This window comes from Budorcas taxicolor, chromosome 13 (genome assembly GCF_023091745.1).
Source record: "Budorcas taxicolor isolate Tak-1 chromosome 13, Takin1.1, whole genome shotgun sequence".
NCBI classification, from domain to species: Eukaryota; Metazoa; Chordata; class Mammalia; order Artiodactyla; family Bovidae; genus Budorcas; species Budorcas taxicolor.
Genome location: NC_068922.1, coordinates 19,941,440 through 19,966,841, shown reverse-complemented (window position 1 = coordinate 19,966,841; position 25,402 = coordinate 19,941,440). Strand labels below are relative to the sequence as shown.

The following is a 25,402-nucleotide window of genomic DNA, read 5'->3' as shown; positions in this document are numbered from 1 at the left end:
ATTTGTAAAGTTTTGTTAGAACACAGCCATATCCACTGCAGAACTGGCTGGTAGTGACAAGACCATCTGGTTTGTAAGTGTAAAAGACTCACTATCTGGCTCTTTACTGAAAAAGTTTGCCAAATCTTGATATGGAATAAGAAGTTGTATTTAAAGGGAGTGAGAGGAATCTGTGTTTACCTATATAAATAGATCTCAGAAGTGGTGTTAAGTGAAAAAAATGTTGAAAACAACATATCCAGTGATGTCGTTTATGTGAAAAAGGAAACAAAACAAACATCCAGCTCATTAAGAAAAAGTGTAGAATAGGTATGTAAAGTGTCATATAAATCCATGGAACAAGTTCTGGAAAGATACATAGCAATCGAACAGTATCTCTAGGAAGAACATTGAAATTTTGGAATGCTAGTCAAAGTATACTCTAACCTTATTTATAAGTTGAAAAGGCAAAATGATAGGATACTGAAAGAGGAACTCCCCAGGTTGATTGGTGCCCAATATGCTCCTGGAGATCAGTGGAGAAATAACTCCAGAAAGAATGAAGGGATGGAGCCAAAGCAAAAACAATACCCAGTTGTGGATGTGACAGGTGATAGAAACAAGGTCCGATGCTGTAAAGAGCAATATTGCATAAGAACCTGGAATGTCAGGTCCGTGAATCAAGGCAAATTGGAAGTGGTCAAACAGGAGATGGCAAGAGTGAACGTAGACACTCTAGGAATCAGCGAACTAAAATGGACTGGAATGGGTGAATTTAACTCATAACCATTATATCTACTACTGTGGGCAGGAATCCCTCAGAAGTGATGGAGTAGCCATCATGGTCAACAAAAGAGTCTGAAATGCAGTACTTGGATACAATCTCAAAAACAACAGAATGATCTCTGTTCGTTTCCAAGGCAAACCATTCAATATCACAGTAATCCAGTCTATGCCCCAACCAGTAACGCTGAAGAAGCTGAAGTTGAATGGTTCTATGAAGACCTACAAGACCTTTTAGAACTCACACCCAAAAAAGATATCCTTTTCATTATAGGGGATTGGAATGCAAAAGTAGGAAGTCAAGAAACACCTGGAGTAACCGGCAAATTTGGCCTTGGAATACGAAATGAAGCAAGGCAAAGACTAATAGAGTTTTGCCAAAAGAATGCACTGGTCATAGCAAACACCCTCTTCCAACAACACAAGAGAAGACTCTACACATGGACATCACCAGATGGTCAACACCGAAATCAGATTCATTGTATTCTTTGCAGCCAAAGATGGAGAAGCTCTATACAGTCAATGCAAACAAGACCAGGAGCTGACTGTGACTCAGATCATGAACTCCTTATTGCCAAATTCAGACTGAAATTGAAGAAAGTAGGGAAAACCACTGGACCATTCAGATATGACCTAAATCAAATCCCTTATGATTATGCAGTAGAAGTGAGAAATAGATTTAAGGGACTAGATCTGATAGACAGAGTGCCTGATGAACTATGGAATGAGGTTCGTGACATTGTACAGGAGACCGGGATCAAGACCAGCCCCATGGAAAAGAAATGCAGAAAAGCAAAATGGCTGTCTGAGGAGGTCTTACAAATTGCTGTGAAAAGAAGAGAAGCAAAAAGCAAGGAAAAAAGGAAAAATATAAGCATCTGAATGCAGAGTTCCAACGAATAGCAAGAAGAGATAAGAAAGCCTTCTTCAGCAATCAATGCAAAGAAATAGAGGCAAACAACAGAATGGGAAAGACTAGAGATCTCTTCAAGAAAATTAGAGATACCATGGAAACATTTCATGCAAAGATGGGTTTGATAAAGGACAGAAATGGTCTGGACCTAACAGAAGCAGAAGATATTAAGAAGAGGTGGCAAGAATACACAGAACTGTACAAAAAAGATCTTCATGACCCAGATAATCATGATGGTGTGATCACTCACCTAGAGCCAGACATCCTGGAATGTGAAGTCAAGTGGGCCTTAGAAAGCATCACTACGAACAAAGCTAGTGAAGGTGATGGAATTCCAGTGGAGCTATTTCAAATCCTGAACGATGATGCTGTGAAAGTGCTGCACTCAATATGCCAGCAAATTTGGAAAACTCAGCAGTGGCCACAGGACTGGAAAAGGTCAGTTTTCATTCCAATCCCAAAGAAAGGCAATGCCAAAGAATGTTCAAACTACTGCACAAATCTCACATGCTAGTAAAGTAATGCTCAAAATTCTCCAAGCCAGACTTCAGCAATACGTGAACTGTGAACTTCCAGATGTTGAAGCTGGTTTTAGAAAAGGCAGAGGAACCAGAGATCAAATTGCCAACATCCACTGGATCATCAAAAAAGGAAGAGAGTTCCAGAAAAGCATCTATTTCTGCTTTATTGACTATGCCAAAGCCTTTGACTGTGTGGATCACAATAAACTGTGGAAAATTCTTCAAGAGATGGGAATCCCAGACCACCAGACCTGCCCCTTGAGAAACCTATATGCATGTCAGGAAGCAACAGTTAGAACTGGACATGGAACAACAGACTGGTTCCAAATAGGAAAAGGAGTGTGTCAAGGCTGTATATTGTCGCCCTGCTTATTTAACTTCTATGCAGAGTACATCATGAGAAACGCTGGGCTGGAAGAAGCACAAGCTGGAATCAAGAGTGCCAGGAAAAATATCAATAATCTCAGATATGCAGATGACACCACCCTTATGGCAGAAAGTGAAGAGGAGCTAAAAAGCCTCTTGATGAAAGTGAAAGAGGAGAGTGAAAAAGTTGGCTTAAAGCTCAACATTCAGAAAACGAAGATCATGGCATCTGTTCCCACCACTTCATGGGAAATAGATGGAGAAACAGTGGAAACAATGTCAGACTTTATTTTTGGGGCCTCCAAAATCACTGTAGATGGTGACTGCAGCCATGAAATTAAAAGATGCTCACTCCTTGGAAGAAAAGTTATGACCAACATAGATAGCATGTTGAAAAGCAGAGACATTAGTTTGCCAACAAAGGTCCATCTAGTCAAGACTATGGTTTTTCCGGTTGTCATGTATGGATGTGAGAGTTGGACTGTGAAGAAAGTTGAGTGCTGAAGAATTGATGCGTTTGAACTGTGGTGTTGGAGAAGACTCTTGAGAGTCCTTTGGACTGCAAGGAGATCCAACCAGTCCATTTTGAAGGAGATCAGCCCTGGGATTTCTTTGAAAGGAATGATGCTAAAGCTGAAACTCCAGTACTTTGGCCACCTCATGCAAAGAGTTGACTCATTAGAAAAGACTCTGATGCTGGGAGGGATTGGGGGCAGGAGGAGAAGGGGATGACCGAGGAGGAGATGGCTGGGCATCACTGACTCAATGGACATGAGTCTGAGTGAACTCCAGGAGTTGGTGATGGACAGGGAGGCCTGATGTGCTGCAATTCATGGGGTCGCAGAGAGTCAGACACGACTGAGCGACTGAACTGAACTGAAACTTATTTATATTAATTTTTTTACTTAGAAAATACATGATACTACATAAATAAAAATTTTAAATTATAATACATTTTAGGTATTTTTGGTTTGTTTTTCAGAGCTATGAATGAGCAGCTGATGTTAGAGGCTGTAAGTATAGTCCTCTCAGTTTGAATTTGCACTTTTTCCTTGATGTTGCTGATAGATTCTAGAAATTGTCAGGATATGTAATCTTAAATAAAGATCTAATACTTAGTTTATTCAAGAGAGTTTTATGCATATGAGAGCTAGAAATTTTTGTCTATTCTTTGATTTTAGTAGACTTTATTATCATTCAGGAACACTCGACTTTTGAAATACTGAACTATAATATCCCACAGTCTCTGAACTTCCATAGTCAATCATAATACCTTTGCCTCTTTCAGCACCTGTTGTAACTTCACTATGCAGATTAATACCAGTGGTTCATGATTTCTGAGTTAATAAAGACTTTTTTACTGTAATAATTAAGTACCCAAATAACCTCTCCATATTGATATGTTTGCTTTTCATTATTAGTGAAGTTATAATATTTGTTTTTAGAAATGCACACAGATTCAAAGTGATCTCCAAGTATTATCAGAGGAGAAATTAATGCTGGAAAATGAACTACAAAAGTTGAAAAGTACAGAGGTTAGTTAATTTTAGTGTCTGAAAATGGCATACATACCAGTACTAATAATTGGTAGCCTGTGCTCAGTAATGACCAACTCTGCAGCCCCGTGAACTGTAGCCTTATAGGCTTCTCTGTCTGAAATTTTCCTAGCAAAAATACTGGATCCAGTTGCCATTCCCTACACGAGGGGCTCTTCTTGACCCAGGGATTCAACCAGGGTCTCTTATGTCTTCTGCATTGGCAGACGGATTCTTTCTTACTAGTGCCACTTGAGAAGCCCTATTAATTGGCAGCAGCTGTGCTTTGGAAAAAAAAGAATGCTGTGTTCTAAATTACCACCAGTCAGTCCAGTTGCTCAGTCATGTCTGACTCTGTGACCCAATGGACTGCAGCCCGTCAGGCCTCTGTCCATCATCAACTCTCAGAGCCTACTCAAACTTGTGTCCGTTGCATTGGTGACGCCATCCAACCATCTCATCCTCTGTCATCTTCTCCCCCAGCCTTCAATCTTTCCCAGCATCAGGATATTTTTCCAATGAGTTGGTTCTTCACATCAGGTGGACAAGGTATTGGAGTTTCAGCTTCAGCATCAGTCCTTCCAATGAAGTCAGGACTGATCTCCTTTAGGATGGACTGGTTGGATCTCCTTGCAGTCCAAGTGACTCTCAAGAGTCTTCTCCAACACCACAGTTCAAAAGCATAAATTTTTCGGTGCTCAGCTTTCTTTATAGTCCAACTCTCACATCCATACATGACCACTGGAAAAACTATAGCTTTGACTAGATGGACCATTGTTGGCAAAGTAATGTCTCTGCTTTTTAATATGCTGTCTAGGTTGGTGATAGCTTTTCTTCCAGGAAGCAAGCATCTTAATTTCATGGCTGCAGTCACCATCTGCAGTGATTTTGGAGTCCCAAAACATAAAGTCTCTCACTGTTTCCACTGTTTCCCCATCTGTTTGCCATGAAGTGATGGGACCAGATGCCATGATCTTAGTTTTCTGAATGTTGAGTTTTAAGCCAACTTTTTCACTCTCCTCTTTCACTTTCATCAAGAGACTTTAGTTTATCTTCGCTTTCTGCCATAAGGATGGTGTCATCTGCATATCTGAGGTTATTGATATTTCTTCCGGCAATCTTGATTTCAGTTTGTGCTTCATCCAGCCCAGTGTTCCTCATGATGTACTCTGCATATAAGTTAAACAAGCAGGGTGACAATATACAGCCTAACAGAGGACGAGATGGTTGTTTGGCATAATGCACTCACTGGACATGAGTCTGAGCAAGCTCTGGTAGAGGGCGAAGTACAGGGAAGCCTGGCATGCTGCAGTCCGTGGGGTCGCAAAGAGTCAGACGCCACTGAGTGACTGAACAACAGCAGTCTGCTGACTCCTTATTCGTTTCCTGCTATCACCTGGCTTTCTGCTATAGCTTCCTAAATAGGATCTCCTAGATATGTATGTTTTGGTATGATGTTGCTAGAGAATATCTCTGCATAAAAAGATCTGTTTCTGCTCTTTCTATTCTTTTCTGTTGGCCTTGTCTATTCCTATACCAATACTTGAGACCTTTAATGATTATATATTTAAAGTAAGTCCTGATATTTTGTAGAGCAAGTGAATCCACCTTGTTATTTATGAGAATTTATTTATTTTTGACCTTTGCACTTTCTTATAAATTTTAGAATTGTCAAATTCTACACTTGCAATGAAGTTATACATCACATGAGAGATGTATAGGCTATCAATATACATCTTTTCATTAACAAATACTAAATGTCTCAATTTTGGAATGTTTCATAACACAGTGAATATTATGATTTTCTTCATAAAGGTCTTATTTGTCTTTGTTATGTTAATGTTAGGAGCTTTTATTTCTATGCTGTTAGTTGATATATTAAAATATTTTAATGCTATTGCTAGGGAAATGTATCAAATTTTTGTGTATTTGCATCTACAAACCTCGTCACACTATCATAATGGTTAGATTTTTATTTTTCTACTTGCATAATCGACATATCTGTAAATGATAGCCCAAATTTTCTTTCTTATACTGGCAAAGATCTCTAGAATAATACTGAGTAGACACATTGAAAGCGGGCATTTTTTATTCCTGATTTCAAGGGAAATTTTTTTTTATTCTTGTGATCAGGCAGCCTGCCTTTCTGTTTCTCTGTCTCTTAAAGCAATGTATCAGATGAAAGGATTTTTTCTTTTGTCATATTTTTTCATGAATTTCTTTTTATACTGCATAAAATTCCTCCATCCTCTGTCCAATGCCTTGTTTCAAAGCCACTTCCACAGTTTTAGTTGTGTTGCGGTAGCACCCTGCTTTCAGAGTTTACAATCTTGTTTTTAATTTATTGTAGTCTCTGTTCAAGTGATATTGAATTACTTTATGTATAAGAACCTTAAAACATACTTTCGTTTGTCCCTTTCCAGCTTTGTGCTATTGTTTTTAAACATTTTACTACTGTATAACACATTGTTATTAGTTTTGTTGTAAAATATTGCCCTTTAAAGAAATTTAATTAACAGGAAAACAGTGTTTATATTTACCCAAATAATTATCATTTATTGTATTCTTTATTTGTTTATTTCCTTATTTCCATCTGGTATCATTTTTCTTCTCTTTGAAGGATTCTTTGTCATTTTGTTGTGCAGGGTTGCTGCTTTTTGATTTCTGGACAAATTTTTTTGCCTTCAGTTTTGAAAGATATTTTTTCTGAATAAAGAATTCTTGGTTTACCTTTTCCCCCCTTTCCAGTGCTTTAAAGATGTTCCTTTCTCTTCAGGCTTGCAGTATTTCTTGCAAGAAGTCTGTGTTCTCCTTATTGTGTCTGTTCTCCTTATTGTGTCTCCTCTGTCCACTCTTTTTTTGTTGTTGTTTGTGTTTTTTTTCTCTGTCCACTCTTAAGATTTTCTTTTTATTACTGCTTTAAAGTAATTTAATTATGTGTCTTGGGGGTTAGTTTTCCTTATACTGTTGTAGATTTGCAGTTTTCATCAAATTTGAAAAAAATTGGCCATTATTTCTTCAAATATTCTTTTCCCACCCCTTTTCTCCATCATGAACTCCAGTTGTAAGCATATTAATCCATTTGAATTTATCCCGTAGCTCACTGATGATATGTTCATTATTTTTTAATTCTTTTATCCCTTTCATTATTTTAGTGTGTTTTGATTGCCCATATATTAGATTATTCTAAATAGGAAATACGTACCAAAATTCAGATTTAAACTGGAAAACTATTCACAACCTTAACAATTTTCATTAAAAATGTATTATTATACTAACTTTGTGTTTTAGGAAATTATTACACTTGGTGTTTAACTTGTGAGAACTTTGCTATGATGAATTTGGTATCTGTTGGAAGTTGTGGTCTGAAGTAGGAAATAACCACTCAGTATCATAATAGGTCTCTATTATTAAGCTTGTCTAAATTTTTTAGTAATCTAATTGTCAATTTTTTGTACTTTGTTGTATAAAATAACCTGATACTACATAGTATTTCAAAACATCCCAGTTCTGCTATAATATTTGTTTTGAAAGGCAAACTTTTTCCAATGTGACTGAACAGTTTGAGCATAATGTGAATTTTACAATTGCTTACACACAAATTCATCTGGAAATAATACTAGGTGAAGGTAGAAAATAGCTTCTGCAAGCTTCCTTAGTTTACCAGGTATATAGTGTACCACACCAATCCAGGTGTTAGAAATTTTTGTCCAATTTCAGAAACCCTCCTTCCAATACTGCTTAATAGCTCTCAACTTGAAATCTGTTTGATGCTCATTTCCTCAAAGAAACTTTATTTCTTTTTTAGGATAAAGAGCTATGTTTCTCATAGTATCTTATTTCTTAATCATTTAACTATGTAAAACTGAACTAATGTTCCTAATTGGTTTTAGTTTTTTACCTGTATCATCGACAGTGTTTTTGCATAACCTAGACTCTTTCCCCCCGTGTATCCTGCAGTTTTTATCATATGATTTTTCACAGGGAGGTGATTTTCAAGATGGCATATACAATGTTATAGAAGAACTGACTGTAATTTGTCAGATGAATTTGTTTCATATGTATTAGCTTATTTGGCAAATTACATTCTATATAGCACTGTAACAATATATATATTCTATATAGCACTGTAACAATATAGCACTGGCTATATCTTTATTTTTATTTTGCTTTTATTTTATTTTTATTTTATTTTATTCAATAATTTCCCTTAAAACACAGTGTGGTGATTCTCAGAGTAAAATGGAAATCTAAGTAATGTATATTATCATGTATTTACTTATGATATATTTTCTTCCTATTTCTGGCATATATAAAACTACACAGAAAACAAAGGCTACAAGTGAGCGAACAAAGAAAGTTATGAAAACAGAGAAGAAAAAGGACAAAGGAAAGTCTGAAGATTCAGAAGCGTAAGACAAAAAAATACTTGTTAATATTTTTTTACTTATAAATTTATATTTTCATTTTATACAGTCATATAAACATAATTTATTAACAGGTTTATAAAAACACAACGTTAGCAAATGTATAGTTTTATAAGCAGACCAGGATATGGGTGGAACAAAGCTGAGAAGGGAGAAACAAAGAACTAAAAATGGGTTAGAGAGAATCACAAGATATTCAGGTATAGGTAGACAAAATTAAACCCAAATAATTTTAGAGATGAAAGGATTTACAATGTTTCATTGATGTGTTAGCTCATGATTTGTGATTTGTATGTTAACCCCTCTCCCCAGTCTGGGCTGTTCCTTTTTACTGCACTTCTTAGTTGTCTTATTTTATGAAGAAAAGTATCTGATTTTAATGTAGGTTATTTTAAAGTGGCCTTATTAAGAGAATATTTTCCTTATTAATATAAAATAATTTATGCCATTGGAAATTTCTTGATCAAACCCTAATATAAATATATAGTTTAAAAAGGAAACTATTAATTCAATCTTTGTAGAGTTCCACAAATTCTAAAAAGAAACTTACCAGACAAATGGCCTTTCTTAAGAGAAGGAAAGAAAATCAGAGAAGAAAAAATGACCAGTGTACTTTGAAAATCCTTTTCCCATCTCAGCTTAGCATACTTTAATCATACCAATGAGATGTTAGTTTGACAAATGTTATTCAGTTATTTATCATTTAAGCTTTATGAATTTTATGGCTTTTAAAAATAGGAATTTCTTTTCTTAAATTGAAGTATAGTTGATAAAAATATGCATTTTTTATGAAATTTGATTTCTTTTTTATGAAGTATAATTGATATATTAGTTACAGGCATACAGCATAGTTGGAGAAGGAAATGGCAACCCACTCCAGTATTCTTGCCTGGAGAATCCCTTGGACAGAGGAGCCTGGCGGGCTTCAGTCCATGGGATCACAAGAGTCGGTCATGATTTAGTGACTAAACTACCACCACCACCATACAGCATAGTAATTTGATATTTTAATGTGTTTCAAAATAATCATACCTGTCACAGACAGTTATGATATTAATGACTATATTCTCTATTCTGTACATTATATCTCCATGCCTTTTACTAATTTTATAACTAGAAGTTTGTACTTCTTAATGTTCCTTACCTATTTAATTATCCCTCTGTCCTCCTCCCTTCTGGTAATGACCAGTTTGTTCTCTGTATCTATAAGTTTGCTTGTTTTGCTGTGTTTGTTCATTTGTTTTGTTTTTCAGATTCCATGTATAAGTGAAGTCATACAGTATTTTTCTTTACCTGACTTATTTCATTTAGCATAATACCCTTTAGGTCCATCCATTTTGTCACAGATGGCAGGATTTCATTCTTTTTTATGGCTGAGTTATTTTCTGTCATAAATATATATATATATATATGGGTGTGTGTATGTATGTTTGTATACACACACATTTATATATGGGGCTTCCCTGTTGGCTCAGATGGTAAAGAATCTGCCTCCAGTGCGGGAGACCTGGCTTCAATCCCTGGGTTGGGAAGATCCCCTGGACAGCCCACTGCAGTATTCTTGCTTGGAGAATCCCCATTGACAGAGGAGCCTGGCAAGCTACAATCCATGGGGTCGCAAAGAGTTGGACACGACTGAGCGACTAAGCACATATACGTGTGTGTGTGTTTGTATGTATATGTCACATATACATACACCACATCTTTATCCATTCATCTGTTGATGGGTACTTAAGCACTTGCTTTCATGACTTGGCAATTGTAAATAATGCTACAATAAACGTGGGGCATTTTGGGGAGAGTATTTTTGTTTTCTTTGGAAAAATACTTGAAGTAGATTTGCTGGATCATGTGGTAGTATTATTTTTAGTTTTTTGAAGAACTCTTGTACCAGTTTTCATAGTGACTTCACCAATTTCCTTTCCCAACATCAAAGCACCAAGAGTTCCCTTTTCTTTACATTTTTGCCAACACTTACTTGTTGTCTTTTTGATAATAGCTATTCTGACAGGTGTAAGGATATATCATTGAGATTTTAATTTGCATTTCCCTGATGATTAGTATTGTTGAGCATCTTTTCATATACCTTGTCAGCTGTCTAGATGCCTTGTTTAGAAAAATATCTATTTAGATTCTCTGCCATTTTAAAATCAGGTTTTGGAGTTTTTTTATGTTAAGTTGTGGGAGTTTTTTGTATTTGAATATTGACCCTTAACAGATATATCTTATTTGGAAATATCTTCTCCCGTATAGTAGCCTGACTTCATTCTGTTGATAGTTTCCTTTGTTGTGCAAAGCCTTTTAATTTGATGTAGTTCCATTTGTTTACTTGTTCTTGTTTCTTTTGCCTGGGGAGACATATGCCAAAAATATGGCTAACATCAGTGTCAAAGAGTGTACCACTTTCGTTTTCTCCTAGGAGTTTTATGGTTTCAGGTCTTATATTTAAGCCTTTGAGTTTATTTTTGTATCAGATGTGAAAATGTAGTCCAATATAATTCTTTTACATGTAACTGTTTAGTTTTCCCAGCATTGTTTATTGAAGAGGATGCTTTTTTTCCCATTGTACATTTTTGCCTTCATGTCTTAGATTCATTGACCACATACATATGGATTTATTTTTGGAATTTCTATTCTGTTTCATCGAATTGTGTGTCTGTTTTTATGCTCTGATTTCAAACTGTATTACCAAATCTTGAAATCTGGGTACATGATAACCACCAGTTCTGTTCTTCTTTCTCACGATTGTTTTGGCTATTTGGGGTCTTTTGTGTTACCATAGAAATTTTAGAATTATTTGTTCTAGTTCTGTGAAAAATGCCTTTGGTATTTTTATATAGATAGATTTCTCTGAATAATGGTATGGTCATTTTAACAGTGTTAATTCTTCTGATTCATGAACATGAACTATTTTTCCATTTGCTTATGTTATTTTTAATTCTTTTATCATCTTCTTATGGGCATCCGGGTACAGGTCTTGTACCTCCTTGAGATTTATTCCTAAGTACTTTATTCTTTTATGATGCAATTGTGACTGGGATTGTTTTCTTAATTTCTCTTTTTTTAACTTTTTATTTTGCATTGGGGTATAATTAACAGTGTGGTTGTAGTTTCAAATGAACAGTGAAGGGACTCACCTTAATTTCTCTAGTAGTCTGTTGTTACTGTATGAGACACATCAGATTTCTGTACATTTATTTTGTGTCCTTTAACGTCACTGAGTTCACTTATTTCTAATAATTTTTTTGATAGCATATTTAGGATTTTCTAAGTATAATATCATGTCATGTGGAAACAATGACAGTTTTATTTCTTCTTTTCCAATTTGGATTCCTTTTATGCTTTGTCTTATCTGATTGCTGTGGCTGGAAAATACTGAATAAAAGCGGTGGGCATTCTTGTCTTGTGCTTGATGTTAGAGAAAATGTTTTCAGTTTTTTCTCATAGAGTATGTTGTTGGCTTTGGGTTTGTCATATAGGACATTTATTATATTGAGGTATATTCCCTCTGTACCTACTTTGTTTAGAGTTTTTCGCGTAAATGGATTTTGAACTTAGTCAAAAGTTTTTCTTCATCTATTGAGATGATCATATAATATTTATTGTTTGTTGTTAATGTACTTTATCATGTTGATTGACTTTTGGATGTCAGATTATCCTTGCCACAATGGTCAGAATTCCACTTGATCATGGTGTATGATCCTTTTAAAAAAAATTTTATCTGTGGCTGCACTGGGTCTTCATTTCTGCGTGCAGGCTTTCTCTAGTTGCAGTGAGCAGTGTCTCCTCTCTGGTTGTGGTGCACAGGCTTATCATTGCAGTGGCTTCTCTTGTGGCACACACACTCTAAAGCATGGGTTCAGTAGTTGTGGTGCATGGGATTAGTAGCTGCACAGCATATGGGATCTTCCCAGAGTAGGGATCAGATCCATGTCACCTGCATTGGCAGGCAGACTGTCAACTACTGGCCACCAGGGAAGTCCTGTAATTCTTTTAGTATATTGTTGAATTTGGTTTGCTAGTATTTTGTTGAAGATTTTTATATCTATATTTATCAGTGATGTTGATCTGTAACTTTCCTTTTTGTGGTATTTTTGTCTAGTTTTAATATCAGGGTTTTGCTGGCCTCATAGAATGAGTTCAGAGTGTTCCTTTCTCTTTAAATTTTTGAATAGTTTGGGAAGGCTAAGTGTTATTTTTTAAATGTTTGGTAAAACTAACCTATGAAGCGATCTGATTGTGGATTTTCTTTCATTGGGAATTTTTTGATTACTGATTCAATTTCATTTCTGTTAATTGTGCTATTCGTATTTTCTATTTCTTCCTGATTCAGTCTTGGGAAATTGTCTGTTTCTAGGAATTTGTCCATTTTTTCCTAAGTTGTCCTTTTTATTGTGTATAATTGTGCTAATCTCTTATGTATTTCCGTGGTGTGTGTTATAACTTCTTTAATTTTTTTTATAACTTCTCTTTCATTTTCTATTATTTGGGCCCCCTCTTTCTTCTTTTAGCTGGGATAAAGTTTTATCAATTTTTTTGACTTTTCAAAACCAGCTGTTAGGTTTATAGATTTTCAAAAATATTTTTTAATCTTTATTTCATTTATTTCTGTTCCAACCTCTTTTTTCTTTCCTTCTACTAATTTTTGGACTTTGTTCTTTTTCTAATTCCTTTAGGTGTAAGGTGAGATTGTTTATTTGAGATTTTTTGTTTCCTGAGGTAGGGTGCTAGACCATGCCTCATGTAGTGGCTGCTGGCCTTCTGGTGGACAGGGCTGGGTACCCAGGCTGGGGTTCAGGGATGTCTTGGGTTAGTGTCAGTTGGCTGGTGAGTGGATAAGCCAATTAGACTATTAGACTAACTACTAGTAGTCTAAAGGGAAGACTCTAAAATGGTTCTGCCAGCACTTTGTCCTCATGGTGGAATGAGCTCACAAAAATGGCTGTCACCAGCCTCTGTGTCCCCAGAGGGAGTCTCAGCTGCCTCCTGCTTCTCTAGGAGGCTCTCCAGTATCAGAAACTGGGTCAAACCCTGGCTTCTTTTACTTTTTTACTTTTTTTTTTTTTTACTTTATTTTACTTTTCAAGACTATATTGGTTTTGCCATACATCAACATGAGTCTACCATGGGTGTACACATGTTCCCAATCCTGAACCCCTCCTCCCACCTCCCTCCCCATACCATCTCTCTGGGTCATCCCAGTGCACCAGCCCCAAGCATCCTGTATCCTGCATCGAACCTAGACTGGCGATTTGTTTCTTATATGACATTATACATGTTTCAATGCCATTCTCCCAAATCATCCCACCCTCTCCCTCTCCCACAGAGTCCAAAAGACTGTTCTATACATCTGTGTCTCTTTTGCTGTCTCGCATACAGGGTTATCGTTACCATCTTTCTAAATTCCATATTTATGTGTTAGTATACTGTATTGGTGTTTTTCTTTCTGGCTTACTTCACTCTGTATAATCAGCTCCAGTTTCATCCACCTCATTAGAACTGATTCAAATGTATTCTTTTTAATGGCTGAGTAATAGTCCATTGTGTATATGTACCACAGCTTTCTTATCCATTCATCTGCTGATGGACATCTAGGTTGCTTCCATGTCCTGGCTATTATAAACAGTTTATTTAATTTTTGACTGCACTGGATCTTAGTTGCAACTTGCAGGATCTTTGTTGTAGTGCTTGGGCTCTGTAGTTGTGGCATGCAGGCTTAGTTGCCCCATGGCATATGGGATCTTAGTGCTTTGATCAGGGGTTGAACCTGTGTTCCCTGAATTGGAAAGCAGGTTCTTAACCACTGGACCACCAAGGAAGCCCCATGGCTTCTTTTAAATTACTGCCTCTGTACCGGGGGACTAAGAGCATGTGAGATTTGCATGCTCCTTGTAAGAGTAGGCTCTGTATTTCCTACATAGATTCAGCCCTCTTGCTCTCCAATATGCAAGCCCTATTGTCCTTCACAGCCAGATATTCTTGGGATTTGTCTTTTCAGTATAGCACCCCTGGGGTAGGGAGCCTGATGTGGAACTCAGACCCCTCATTCCTTGGGGGAGAACCACTGCAATTGTGATTGTGCTGCCATTTGTGGGTCACCTACTCACGGCTTCCCTGGTGGCTCAGATGGCAAAGCATCTGCCTGCAATGAGGGAGACCTGGGTTCTATTCCTGGGTTGAGAAGATCCCCTGGAGAAGGAAATGGCAATCCACTCCAGCACTCTTGCCTGGAAAATCCCATGGAAGGAGGAGCCTGATAGGCTACAGTCCATTGGTCGCAAAGAGTCGGACATGACTGAGCGACTTCACTTTCACTTTCGCTTACTCAGGAGTGTGTTTCTTCACTATACTGAGTCTTTGCCCTTCATATTCATCTCATAGTAATTAACTTGATTATATCTTTATTTGTGGAAAATCTTCTCTGGTGGTCTTCATGTCATTCTCATCAATAGTTGCTCTGTAAATAGTTCTAATTGATGTGCCTCTGGGAGGAGGTTAGGTTCACGGTGTTCCTACTCCATCGTCTTGAGTGCACCTCTCAAAATTTCATTTCTTTAAATTGATTTAAGTACTCACCAAGAAAGCATAGTCATCAGATATCATAAAACATCTTGATATATTTAAAAATATTTCTTTTTCAGGAAGAAGTCTGTAGGGAAAGAGCTTAAAGTAAAAGAAAATATGCCTCAAGTCCAGGTAACAGAATCTCTCCCTGTGCATCTAAATTTGATTAATGATGTTCTGATAACTGTTTATATAGACAACATATGTATGTGAATACAGGTGTATATGTGTTTATGTGTGTGCATATGTACTAAATTTCTTCTTACAATGCTTCTTTACTATTGGTTGACTTTTTTCAGCAAGTTTTAGAAAATCAAATGGTGAATTCGGGTATGTTTACTGTCAAGGTTATGAAAATTACTGTTATTCACTCAATTATAGGCAATGTCATAGAGGAAAGAACACCATATTATGAGTCAGAACAGACTTGCTAGTTACGTGACATTAGACAAGTCCCTTTAACCTATTTAAACTTTGTGTTTCATCTAAAATGGGTAAAATAATAGCTGTCCCATCTATCTCAGAAAGGTGTAAGATGCAAGCGGCAAGTAGGAAAATATTTCAGAGATTGTTAATGTAGCTCATTCTTGATCCATGTGTGTTCTGAAAAGAATACAAGTAACCCTTTATTTTATCTTCTATTTGATAAACTTTCTTTTGCTGAAAGTTAAAACTTCTTAACCATCAGAGCATCATGTCACCCATTTGGTTACTCTCTTCCAGTGAGTGACTGGACTTAACTGTCCCACAAGTATATACTTGCATGTTCCAAGAATCAAATAGCATACATTTGGGAAGAAAATGAGAGTACTTCTTGAGATACTGAATATAAAAGGAACAACTTTATGGTATTAGTTTTCTATTCCTATATAACAAGTTACCTCACATTTTACAGCTTAAAATAATTAAATTGTTTTCATGGTTTAAATGGCTTAGGAGTCTGAGCATGGCTTAGCTGTATCCTGTGCTCAAGGACTCACCAAACTGCAGTCATGGTGTTGGCTAGGCTCTTTTTTTTTTTTTTTTTGGTCACATGGGGGTCCTCTTCCAAGCTCAAGTGGAAGTGGCAAACTTAAGTTCTTTGCGGTTGTTGGACTAGGGCACTTAGCCAGTGGCCTTCTCCATAAACAGTTTACTTTATAGCATCTGACATCTTCTTAAAGGCCAGCTAAGAGTCTCTCTCTCTTTTTTCTTTTTTGCTAAGACAGTCTTATGTAATATAACATGAATAACATGATCATGGATGATACCTTTTCACTGTAGCTATATAATAGATCCTTGAACAACATGAGGGTTAGAGATACCACCCACTCCCTCACAGCTGAAAATTTGCATACTGCTATCTATGCCTCAAAAACAAAAGAATTGATAAATGACTCACCAAAAGGCACAAAGGTAAAATGACTTGGATAGAATCAGGACTCAAACCCTAGTTCTTTGATTCCACAAATTGTGATCTCTAACCAGACATAAACTTCCCCTACATTTAGTTAAACATCTGTAAAGTGAAAATATGGATACTATATTCATTGAAAAATATCCTTGTATAAGTGGACTCATGTGATTTGAACCCATCTTGTTCAAAGGTCAACTATGTAGTGCAGTCTAATAACCAGGATCTCCATCCCTAAGGTTATGCTCTGTATAGTCCACTCCTTTTGAATGTGGATACCACCTATGACTTGCATTTAACCTTAGGGATGGAGATCCTGGAGGCCATTTTAGAAATCTGTCGTGATTTTATATAGAACAGCATTTTGTGTATTTAAAAAATTATAATTCCATCATGTTTTAAGTCTTTAGTGTTTTAGTTCATTTGGGCCATGTCTTAATCCCTTCAGACTGCTTTAACAAAATATCAGGGATTGCAGTTAATGTAGAGGTACATATAGCATTGAATTTGGGGGAGGTGGTAAGTACCTAGAAGTGATATTACTGGATCATATGGCCATTCTATTTTTAATTTTTTGAGGAATCTCTATTCTACTTTCCACAATGGCTGTACCAATTTTCCCTTTTCCTGATATCCTTCCCCTTGTTATTTCTTTTCTTTTTGATACTCATGATTTTGACTGGGAAAAGGGAGTATCTCACTGTGGTTTTGGTTTGTATTTCCCAGATTATTAGTGATATTGAGTATCTTTATATGTATTGGTTGTCTGTCTGTCTCCTTTGGAAGAATGTCTGTTTAGGTACTCTGCCCAGGTTTTTTTTTAAATTCATTTTTTTTTTGACTGAAGGATAATTGCTTTACACAATTTTGTTGTTTTCTGTCAAACCTCAACATGAATCAGCCATAGATATGCATATATCACCTCCCTTTTGAAGCTCCCTCCCATCTCCCTCCCCATCCCACCCCTCTAGGTTTGATCTTTTGATGTTGACTTGTACAAGTTCTTTGTATATTTTGGACATTTATCTCTTATTGGATATCTCATTTGCAGATAATCATCTCCAATTTACTAGGTAACTGTATTGTTTTGGTGATACTTTGTATGAAAACTTTTTAGTTTGGGTTCCATTTATTTTTACTTTTGTTTCCTTTTGTTGAGAAGACATATACAGAAAATCTGGCTAAGACCTATTTCAGACAGCTACTGCCTGTGTTTTCTTCTAGATGTTTTATGGTTTCAGGTCTTATATTTAAGCCTTTAATCCATTTGAGATTATTTTTGTATATGATGTAAAAGGTAATCCAGTTCCACTCTATTCCAAATACCAATTACTGAAGAGGCTCTTTTTTCCTCATTGTATATTCTTGCTTCTTTTGTCATAGTTTAATTGAGCACATGTAAGCTGGTGGCTCAGAGGTTAAAGCATCTGCCTGCAATGTGGGAGACCTGGGTTCAATCCCTGGGTCAGGAAGATCTCCTGGAGAAGGAAATGGCAACCCACTCCAGTATTCTTGCCTGGAGATCCCATGGACAGAGGAGCCTGGTGGGCTACAGTCCACGGGGTCGCAAAGAGTAGGACATGACTGAGCGGCTTCACTTTCACTTTCAAGCCCTTGTTTAAGAGGGAGTCTCAGTTTTCTGTAGCACTTTGGACCACTGTATGTCAGCCCTATTGCTTTTCGAAGCCAAGCATTTCAGGGGTTCCTCTCCCTGGTGTAGATCCAGGAGCCAAGGTTTCTGACGTGGGCACCAACCGTTTGCTCACCTGGCAAAAGTGCCTGTCTGGTGAGATCCCTCTCTGTTGTGTGCCATCATGCTCGGGGTATGGTTATTAGTGAGAGTGTTTCTTTTCCTCTACTACCTGTCTTGATGTAGTCCTTTATATTCTTTGTTGTGGAGCATGTTTGACTAGTTCTAAGGTTCTTTTCACAGGGAGTTGATCTCTTTGCAGGTGTATATTTGTTGATCCATGGGAAGAGGTTCTTGCTCTGCCCCATCTTCAATCACCTTCCCTGTAGATTTTCTTTTAAGAGTAAGTCTCATTTTCCTGTTTCTTCAAATTCGAATTACTCTTAACTATATCTCAGACGTTGGGAATGTCACATTACTGAAGCTCTGGGTTCTGCTATATTCTTAGGAAAGGGTAAGTGAAAGTCGCTGTCCAACTCTGTGCAACCCCATAGACTAAGCAGTCTATGAAATTCTCCAGGACAGAACCCTGGAGTGGGTATCCATTCCCTTCTCCAGGAGATCTTCCCATCCCAGGGCCAGGGATTTGAGCACAGGTCTCCCACATTGCAGGTGGATTCTTTTATCAGCTGAGCCACCAAGGAAGCCCAAGAATACTGGAGTTGGTAGCCTAGCCCTTTTCCAGGGGATCTTCCCAACCCAGGAATTAAACCAGGGTCTCCTGCATTGCAGGCAGATTCTTCACCAGCTGAGGTATAAGTTATCTGTCATTGTGCCTAAGAAGTGTGTAATAAATGTTTGTGTTCAAGTCATCATCTTGGCTATCTATGGGTTTTAGAAAGATAATAATTATGACAATAAATTAGTTTAAAAAAATGAATACTTTTCTCCCCCATCCCTTATTACATCCTAGAAAGCAGCACATGCTCTGGAAATTGAGAACAAAGTTCTTCGGGAACAACTGAAACAAGCTTTACAGGTAAAAGATGTCATGTTCCTTCATATTGTGAAAAATTGAAGAAAATATCCTTAAACAGCTTTTTAAATGAATAATTTTTAATTTGTAAACCAATAATCTATATATTATATTGTTTTGCCAGCTTATAGTATTTTCATTTAATGTAGTAGAAATATATTGATAAAATTTGATATTTATTCTCTCCAAAATAGTAAGCTAGAGAAAGAACTGATGTACACACTTAAAGCAATTTATTTCTAGATATAGATGGAGTCTTTTTGAACTTAGCAGAATTATAAGATATATTGAGATAAGAAACTGGTTGTTTTACAAAGGAACAATTATGATTTGCTCATCAAAAATTAATATAAGACATAAAAATATATTACTAAAGCAGTGTGGTTCTAGATTTGGTACTGAATGAAAAGTCCAGAAACAGATTCAAATGAATATAATAATTTTGTATTTTATTGTTTGGCTTATTAAATTTTTTTATAGAAGGATAAAAGTCACAAAAGTAAACTACTATGAAAAACTTGTGATTTCTAGTTGATTTAATATACTGAAACAAATTAAAAATTGATTTAAGATTTAGGCATAATTGAGCTATGTATAAAATGGAAGAAACACTGAATAACAATTGCATGTTTTGGCTAAAGCAGGGCTTTCTAAGCATTATACCAAAAAAGAATATGTTAATATATTTGGCTATATATATATAAAATAAAACTTTTTATGGTTAAAATTTTTAAGATATAAAGATAAATGGAAGATCTTTATAAAATGTTCCATATCAAGATCTTTTACATATCTACAGAAAATATGGATGATCTTCCTCCTCAATACACAAAGGACATAAGCACATCAATTGAGAAACACGCATTGCCAATAAATGTATACAAACTCTACGAATTACCAAGTACATGCAGTTGAAAAATAACACAGAGAGGGTGGTTCAGTGGTTAAGCCTCCATGCTTCCAGTGCAGGGGTGCCGGGTTCAATCCCTGGTTAGGGAACTAGATCCTTCAGGCTGCAGCTAAGAGCTCGCATGCTTCAAAGATCCTGCACAGGGCAATGAAGATCCTGTGTGCTGCAACTAAGACTCAGTACAGCCGAATAAAAAACATTAAAATAGCAGCAGTACAGATATATTTTACCTACTATTTTTTAAAAATTGAAGGAACAGAAATATTTAATATTTGAGGGTTTATGTTGAGATGAGCAGGTCTTCCATATACTTCTATTGTCAGTATGGATTGATTATTCTCAGGAAGAAAATATATAAAGAAAGTCTTGGAAAAACATAGTCTTTACAGTGAACCATTCCACTTCTAAAATTTATTGTAAATAATAAAAAAGTGTACAAAGTTTGTACAACTATGTAGAATAGGAAATTTTTAATAGCAAAAGTTTTAAAATTTCCAATATATCCATTGATAAGCAATTTGCTAAATTGGTTAAGATATATTATTAATATTTACTTGTTACCTAGGGCTTTCTTGGTAGCTCAGCTGGTAAAGAATTCGCCTGCAGTGTGGGAGACCTGGGTTCAGTCCCTGGGTTGGGAAGACCCCCTGGAGAAGGGAAAGGCTACCCACTCCAGGATTCTGGCCTGGAGAATTCCATGGACTGTATAGTCCTTGGGGTCACAGAGTCAAACAGGACTGAGCGACTTTGTTTCTGTTAGCTGTTCTAATTTGGATGTATATTTATCATCATGGGAATCTCTCTCTCTCTCTTTAGTCGCTAAGTCATGTCTGATTCTTGCAACCCTGTGGACTGTAGCCTGCCAGGCTCCTCTGTCCATAGGATTCTCTAGGCAAGAAAACTGGAGTGGGTTGCTGTTGCCTTCTCCAATGAGAACATACTGTGACATTATTTAATGAAAAGAGCTTATATGTGTGTGTGTATAGTATGATCCAATCTGGATAAAAATTAAAAATTTATATATGCATATGGGCAGAGGAGCCTGGTGGGCTGCAGTCCATGGGGTTGCTAAGAGTCAGACACGATTGAGTGACTTCACTTTCACTTTTCACTTTCATGCACTGGAGAAGGAAATGGCAACCCACTCCAGTGTTCTTGCCTGGAGAATCCCAGGGACAGGGGAGCCTGGTGGGCTGTCATCTATGGGGTCTCACAGAGTCAGACACAACTGAAGCGACTTAACAGCAGCAGCAGCAGCACTAACATATTAGAAATAATTTAAAAGTATATATGTCAACAGTACATTTTCTGTTTGTGGAGAGATTGTGAACTTTTTTATTGATTTATATATTCTTTTATACAAGTAATTTAATGAAACTAAAATTTATTAAAAGTGACTTTTAAAGAAAGATTTAATTCTAGAAGAAATAAATTATTTTTCACATTTACTGTTTGATATTATAGGTCTTAATTATCTTGGATACATTCTATCACCTTCTATAATGTATGCATTTTATTAACTTTTATTGTGCCTATATTATAACTAGAACCTTAAAAACCAGTGGGCAGGAGAACCTCTTGGGTATAAAAATAGCTGTTTAAGTAGAAGAGATTTCTTCATAATTTTTAATTTTAATTATGGATCTGTTAAACTATGTATTATGCCAATGGTTTAATTTAACTTTCTTTTACTCTGTAAAAATAAAATTGAGAATTAGTATGGGCATGAATATATGAAGATTCCTGAAAATTATAATATTGGCAGGAAAATGTCACAGAAATGATACTTGACAGTTACTCTTTTAAAAACAGGAAGCTGAAAGAGCTAAACAGCAACTTGCCTATTTCCTAAATCAAGAAAAGGAGTTTCTTAAAAGTGAGGCAAAGACCAAGACACCCACAGAAATGGGTACTGGTAAATTAAAAGTTAAAGCTGAAGATTCAAAATATATACCATTGGAAAATGAAACAAGAAAAGCAGTAGTGGGAGATTCAGGTGGACAAAAAACAAATGATAAAATTACACATCCACAGGTAAAGAAATAATCAAAATAGAAACAGTAATATTTGCAGTAAGAAATTTACCCTTTTATAATATTAACTTCATTTGTATATTATTTTTTAAATTTTTCTATGCTTTTTCTTTTTTTACTTAGAATTGTTCCTTTTGGATGTATCAGTTCATTAACATCTTGAATTCAAATCTAAATTAAATGTGTATTGATTTTTGTGGGTTTTTGGTAATCCAAAAATTTGCGTTTTTCTTCAGAATAGTTGATATGGTAGACTTGTCAGATATAAAATTATGTTTTATGTTGAAAATTTTTTATTGAGATATAATTGACATTTTCAGGTATACAGATTAATAAGTCAGTATTTTGAATATACTGTGACTGAATCACCACAATAAATCTAGTTAATAACATTGTACACAATTACAGAATTTTTTTCTTGTGACAAGAACTTTTAAGATTTGCTGTAGTAGCAGCTTTCAACTATGCAATGCAGTATTATTAACTGTGGTCACTGTGCTGTACTTTACACCACTTAGAATTGTTTAAAGTAGAAGTTTGTACCTTTGACTCCTGTCACCCGTTTTGCCCACCCCCAAATCCATGCCTCTGGCAACTACCAATCTGTTCTCTGTATCTATGAGCATAGTTTTCATTTTGTTTTAGATTCCATGTATAAGTGAGATTGTATGGTATTTGTCTTTCCCTGTCTGACTTATTTGACTTAGCACAGCACTCTCAAGATCCATACATGTTGTCACAAATGGCAAAGTTTCATTATTTTTCATGTCTGAATAATATTCTACTGTATGTATATGTGTGTGTGTGTGTGTAAGTGTTAGTTGCACAGTCATGTCTGACTCTCTGCGACCTCATGGACTGTAGCCTGCCAGGCTCCTCTGTCCATGGAGTTTTCCAGGCAAGAATACTGGAGTGAGGTGCCATTCCCTTCTCAAGGGGATTTTTCCAACCCAGGAGTTGAACTCAGGTCTCCCGCATTGCACGCAGATTCTTTACTGTCTGAGACACCAGGGAATATATGTACATAAGTGATGTTTTCTTTATCCATTCACCCATCAATGGATATACAGACTATTTCCACATCTTGACTAATGTAAATAATGCTGCAGTGAACATAGGATACGTATATCTTCTCTAGTTAGTGTTGTCATTTATTTTGGATAAATATCTAGAAGTGGGTGTTGCCTGGATCATCTGGTAGGTCTAGTTTTAGATTTTTTGAGGAACCGCCATACTCTTTTCCATAATGGCTCCATCAATTTACATTCTCATCAACAGTGTGCAAGGGTTCCCTTTTATCTACATAACAATACTTGTTATTTCTTGTTTTTTAGCTAATAACAATTCTGACAGGTGTGCAGTAATATCTCATTTTGGTTTTAATTTGTATTTCTCTGATGATTAGTGATGTTGAGCATCTTTTCATGTATCTGTTGGCCACCTGTATGTTTTCTTTCATAGAATGTCTATTCAGATCAGCTGTTCATTTTTTACTCAGATTGACTCAGTTTTTTGTTTGTGTTGCAATTGAGTTGTATGAGTTCTTTATGTATTTTTGGATATTAACCCTTTATTAGATAAGTGATTTTTAGATGTTTTTCTCCCATTTAGTAGGGTGCCATTTCATTATGTTGATGGTTTCCTTTGATGTGCAGAAGCTTTTTAGTTTGATGTAATTCCACTTTATTTTTGTTGTTGATGTCAGACACCCAAATTCAATAAGACCTATGTTAAGCTTATTGTCTATGTTTCTTTTAGAAGTTTTATAGTTTCATGTCTTACATTCAAGTGTTTAATTCATTTGGAGTTAATTTTTGTATATGGTGTAAGAAAATGGTCCAGTTTCATTCTCTGCATGTGATTTTCCAGGTTCCCAACACCATTTATTGAAGAGATTGCCTTTTCTCTGTTGTATATTCGAGGCTCCTTCATCATAAATTGATTGACTCTGTGTATGTGTGTTTACCTCTGGGTTCTCTACTCGGTTCCATTAATCCATATGTCTGTTTTCCTCCCCGCATCTCCTACTGATTTGATTGCCATAGAATATGACAACTATAATATGAAATTGGGCACATGATGCCTCCAGCTTTGTTATTCTTTTTCAAGATTCCTCTGACTATTCAGGGTCTTTTGTGGTCCCATACAAATTTGAGAATTATTTCTTTTATTTCTGTGAAAAATGTCATTGGAATTTTGATAGATTTCATGGATTCTATAGATTATTCTGTATAGTATGGACATTTTAACAGTATTAATTCTTCCAGTCTATGAGCATAGACTATCTTTCCACTTCTTTCTGTCTTATTCCCTCAGTATCATATAGTTTTTGGTGTATAAGTCTTTCACCTCCTTGGTTAAATTTATTCCTAGGTATTTTATTCTTTTTGATGCAATTGCAAATGAGATTGTTTTCTTGACTTCTCTTTTAGATAGTTCATTTTTAGCATGTAAAAATACAGTAGATTGCTATTCATCAATTGTATATCCTGCAACTTTATTTATTCTAACAGTTTTGGGGTAGTCTTTAGGGTTTTCTCTATCATGTCATCTGAATATGGTGACAGATTTATTTCCTCTTTTCCAATGTAGACAGCTTTTGTTTGTTGTTTGCAAATTGCTCTGTCTAGGAATTCCACTAATATGTTGGATAAAAGCAGCAAGAATGGGCATCCTTTTCTTATTTCTGATCTTAGAGGAATTGCTTTCAGCTTTTCACTTTTGAGTGTGATGTTATCTATGGGTTTATCATACACGGCCAGTTTTATGTTGAGTATTTTCTTTCCCTCTATACCCACTTAATTGAGAGCTTTTATCATAAATGTTGAATTTTGTGAAATGCTTTCAGTTTTTTTACAGTTACTGAGATGATCTTCCAAATTATTCATTTTGTTAATGTGGTATACCTCATTGACTAATTTCTAGATAATGAATCATTTCTATACCCCTGGTAGAAATTCCTCTTGTTCATGTTGTATGATCCTTTTAATAGATTGTTAGAATCAGTTTGCTAATATTTTGTTATTTTTGCATCTTTGTTTATCAGGGATATTTGTAATTTTCTTTTATTGTGGTGTCTTTGGTTTTAGTATCTGAATAATGCTGGTGTTATAAAATGAGTTTGGAAATATCGCCTTCTGTTCTATTGTTTGAAAGAGTTTCAGAAGAATTGGTAGTAATCCTTCTGTGAATATTGGGTGGAATTCAGGAGGGAAATGTCCTGGTCGTGTACTTTTGTTTGTAAGGAGTTTTAAAAATACAGATTCGTTATCTTTAATAGTAGTAAAGAGTAATTTTTGTTTCCTCATGATT

The 25,402-nt window shown here is 35.9% G+C and overlaps 1 protein-coding gene across 1 annotated transcript in view; it reads left to right on the top strand.

The window, feature by feature from the left end:
• CCDC7 (coiled-coil domain containing 7) overlaps positions 1-25,402 on the top strand; it is a 98,397-nt gene that overhangs the window by 21,724 nt on the left and 51,271 nt on the right. Inside the window, exons 10-16 of the mRNA XM_052651139.1 lie at positions 3,545-3,575; positions 4,008-4,097; positions 8,424-8,509; positions 15,166-15,220; positions 19,085-19,150; positions 21,870-22,091; positions 23,425-23,443. Coding sequence (XP_052507099.1) covers positions 3,545-3,575; positions 4,008-4,097; positions 8,424-8,509; positions 15,166-15,220; positions 19,085-19,150; positions 21,870-22,091; positions 23,425-23,443 — 569 coding nt within the window. The remainder of the gene's footprint in view (positions 1-3,544; positions 3,576-4,007; positions 4,098-8,423; positions 8,510-15,165; positions 15,221-19,084; positions 19,151-21,869; positions 22,092-23,424; positions 23,444-25,402) is intronic.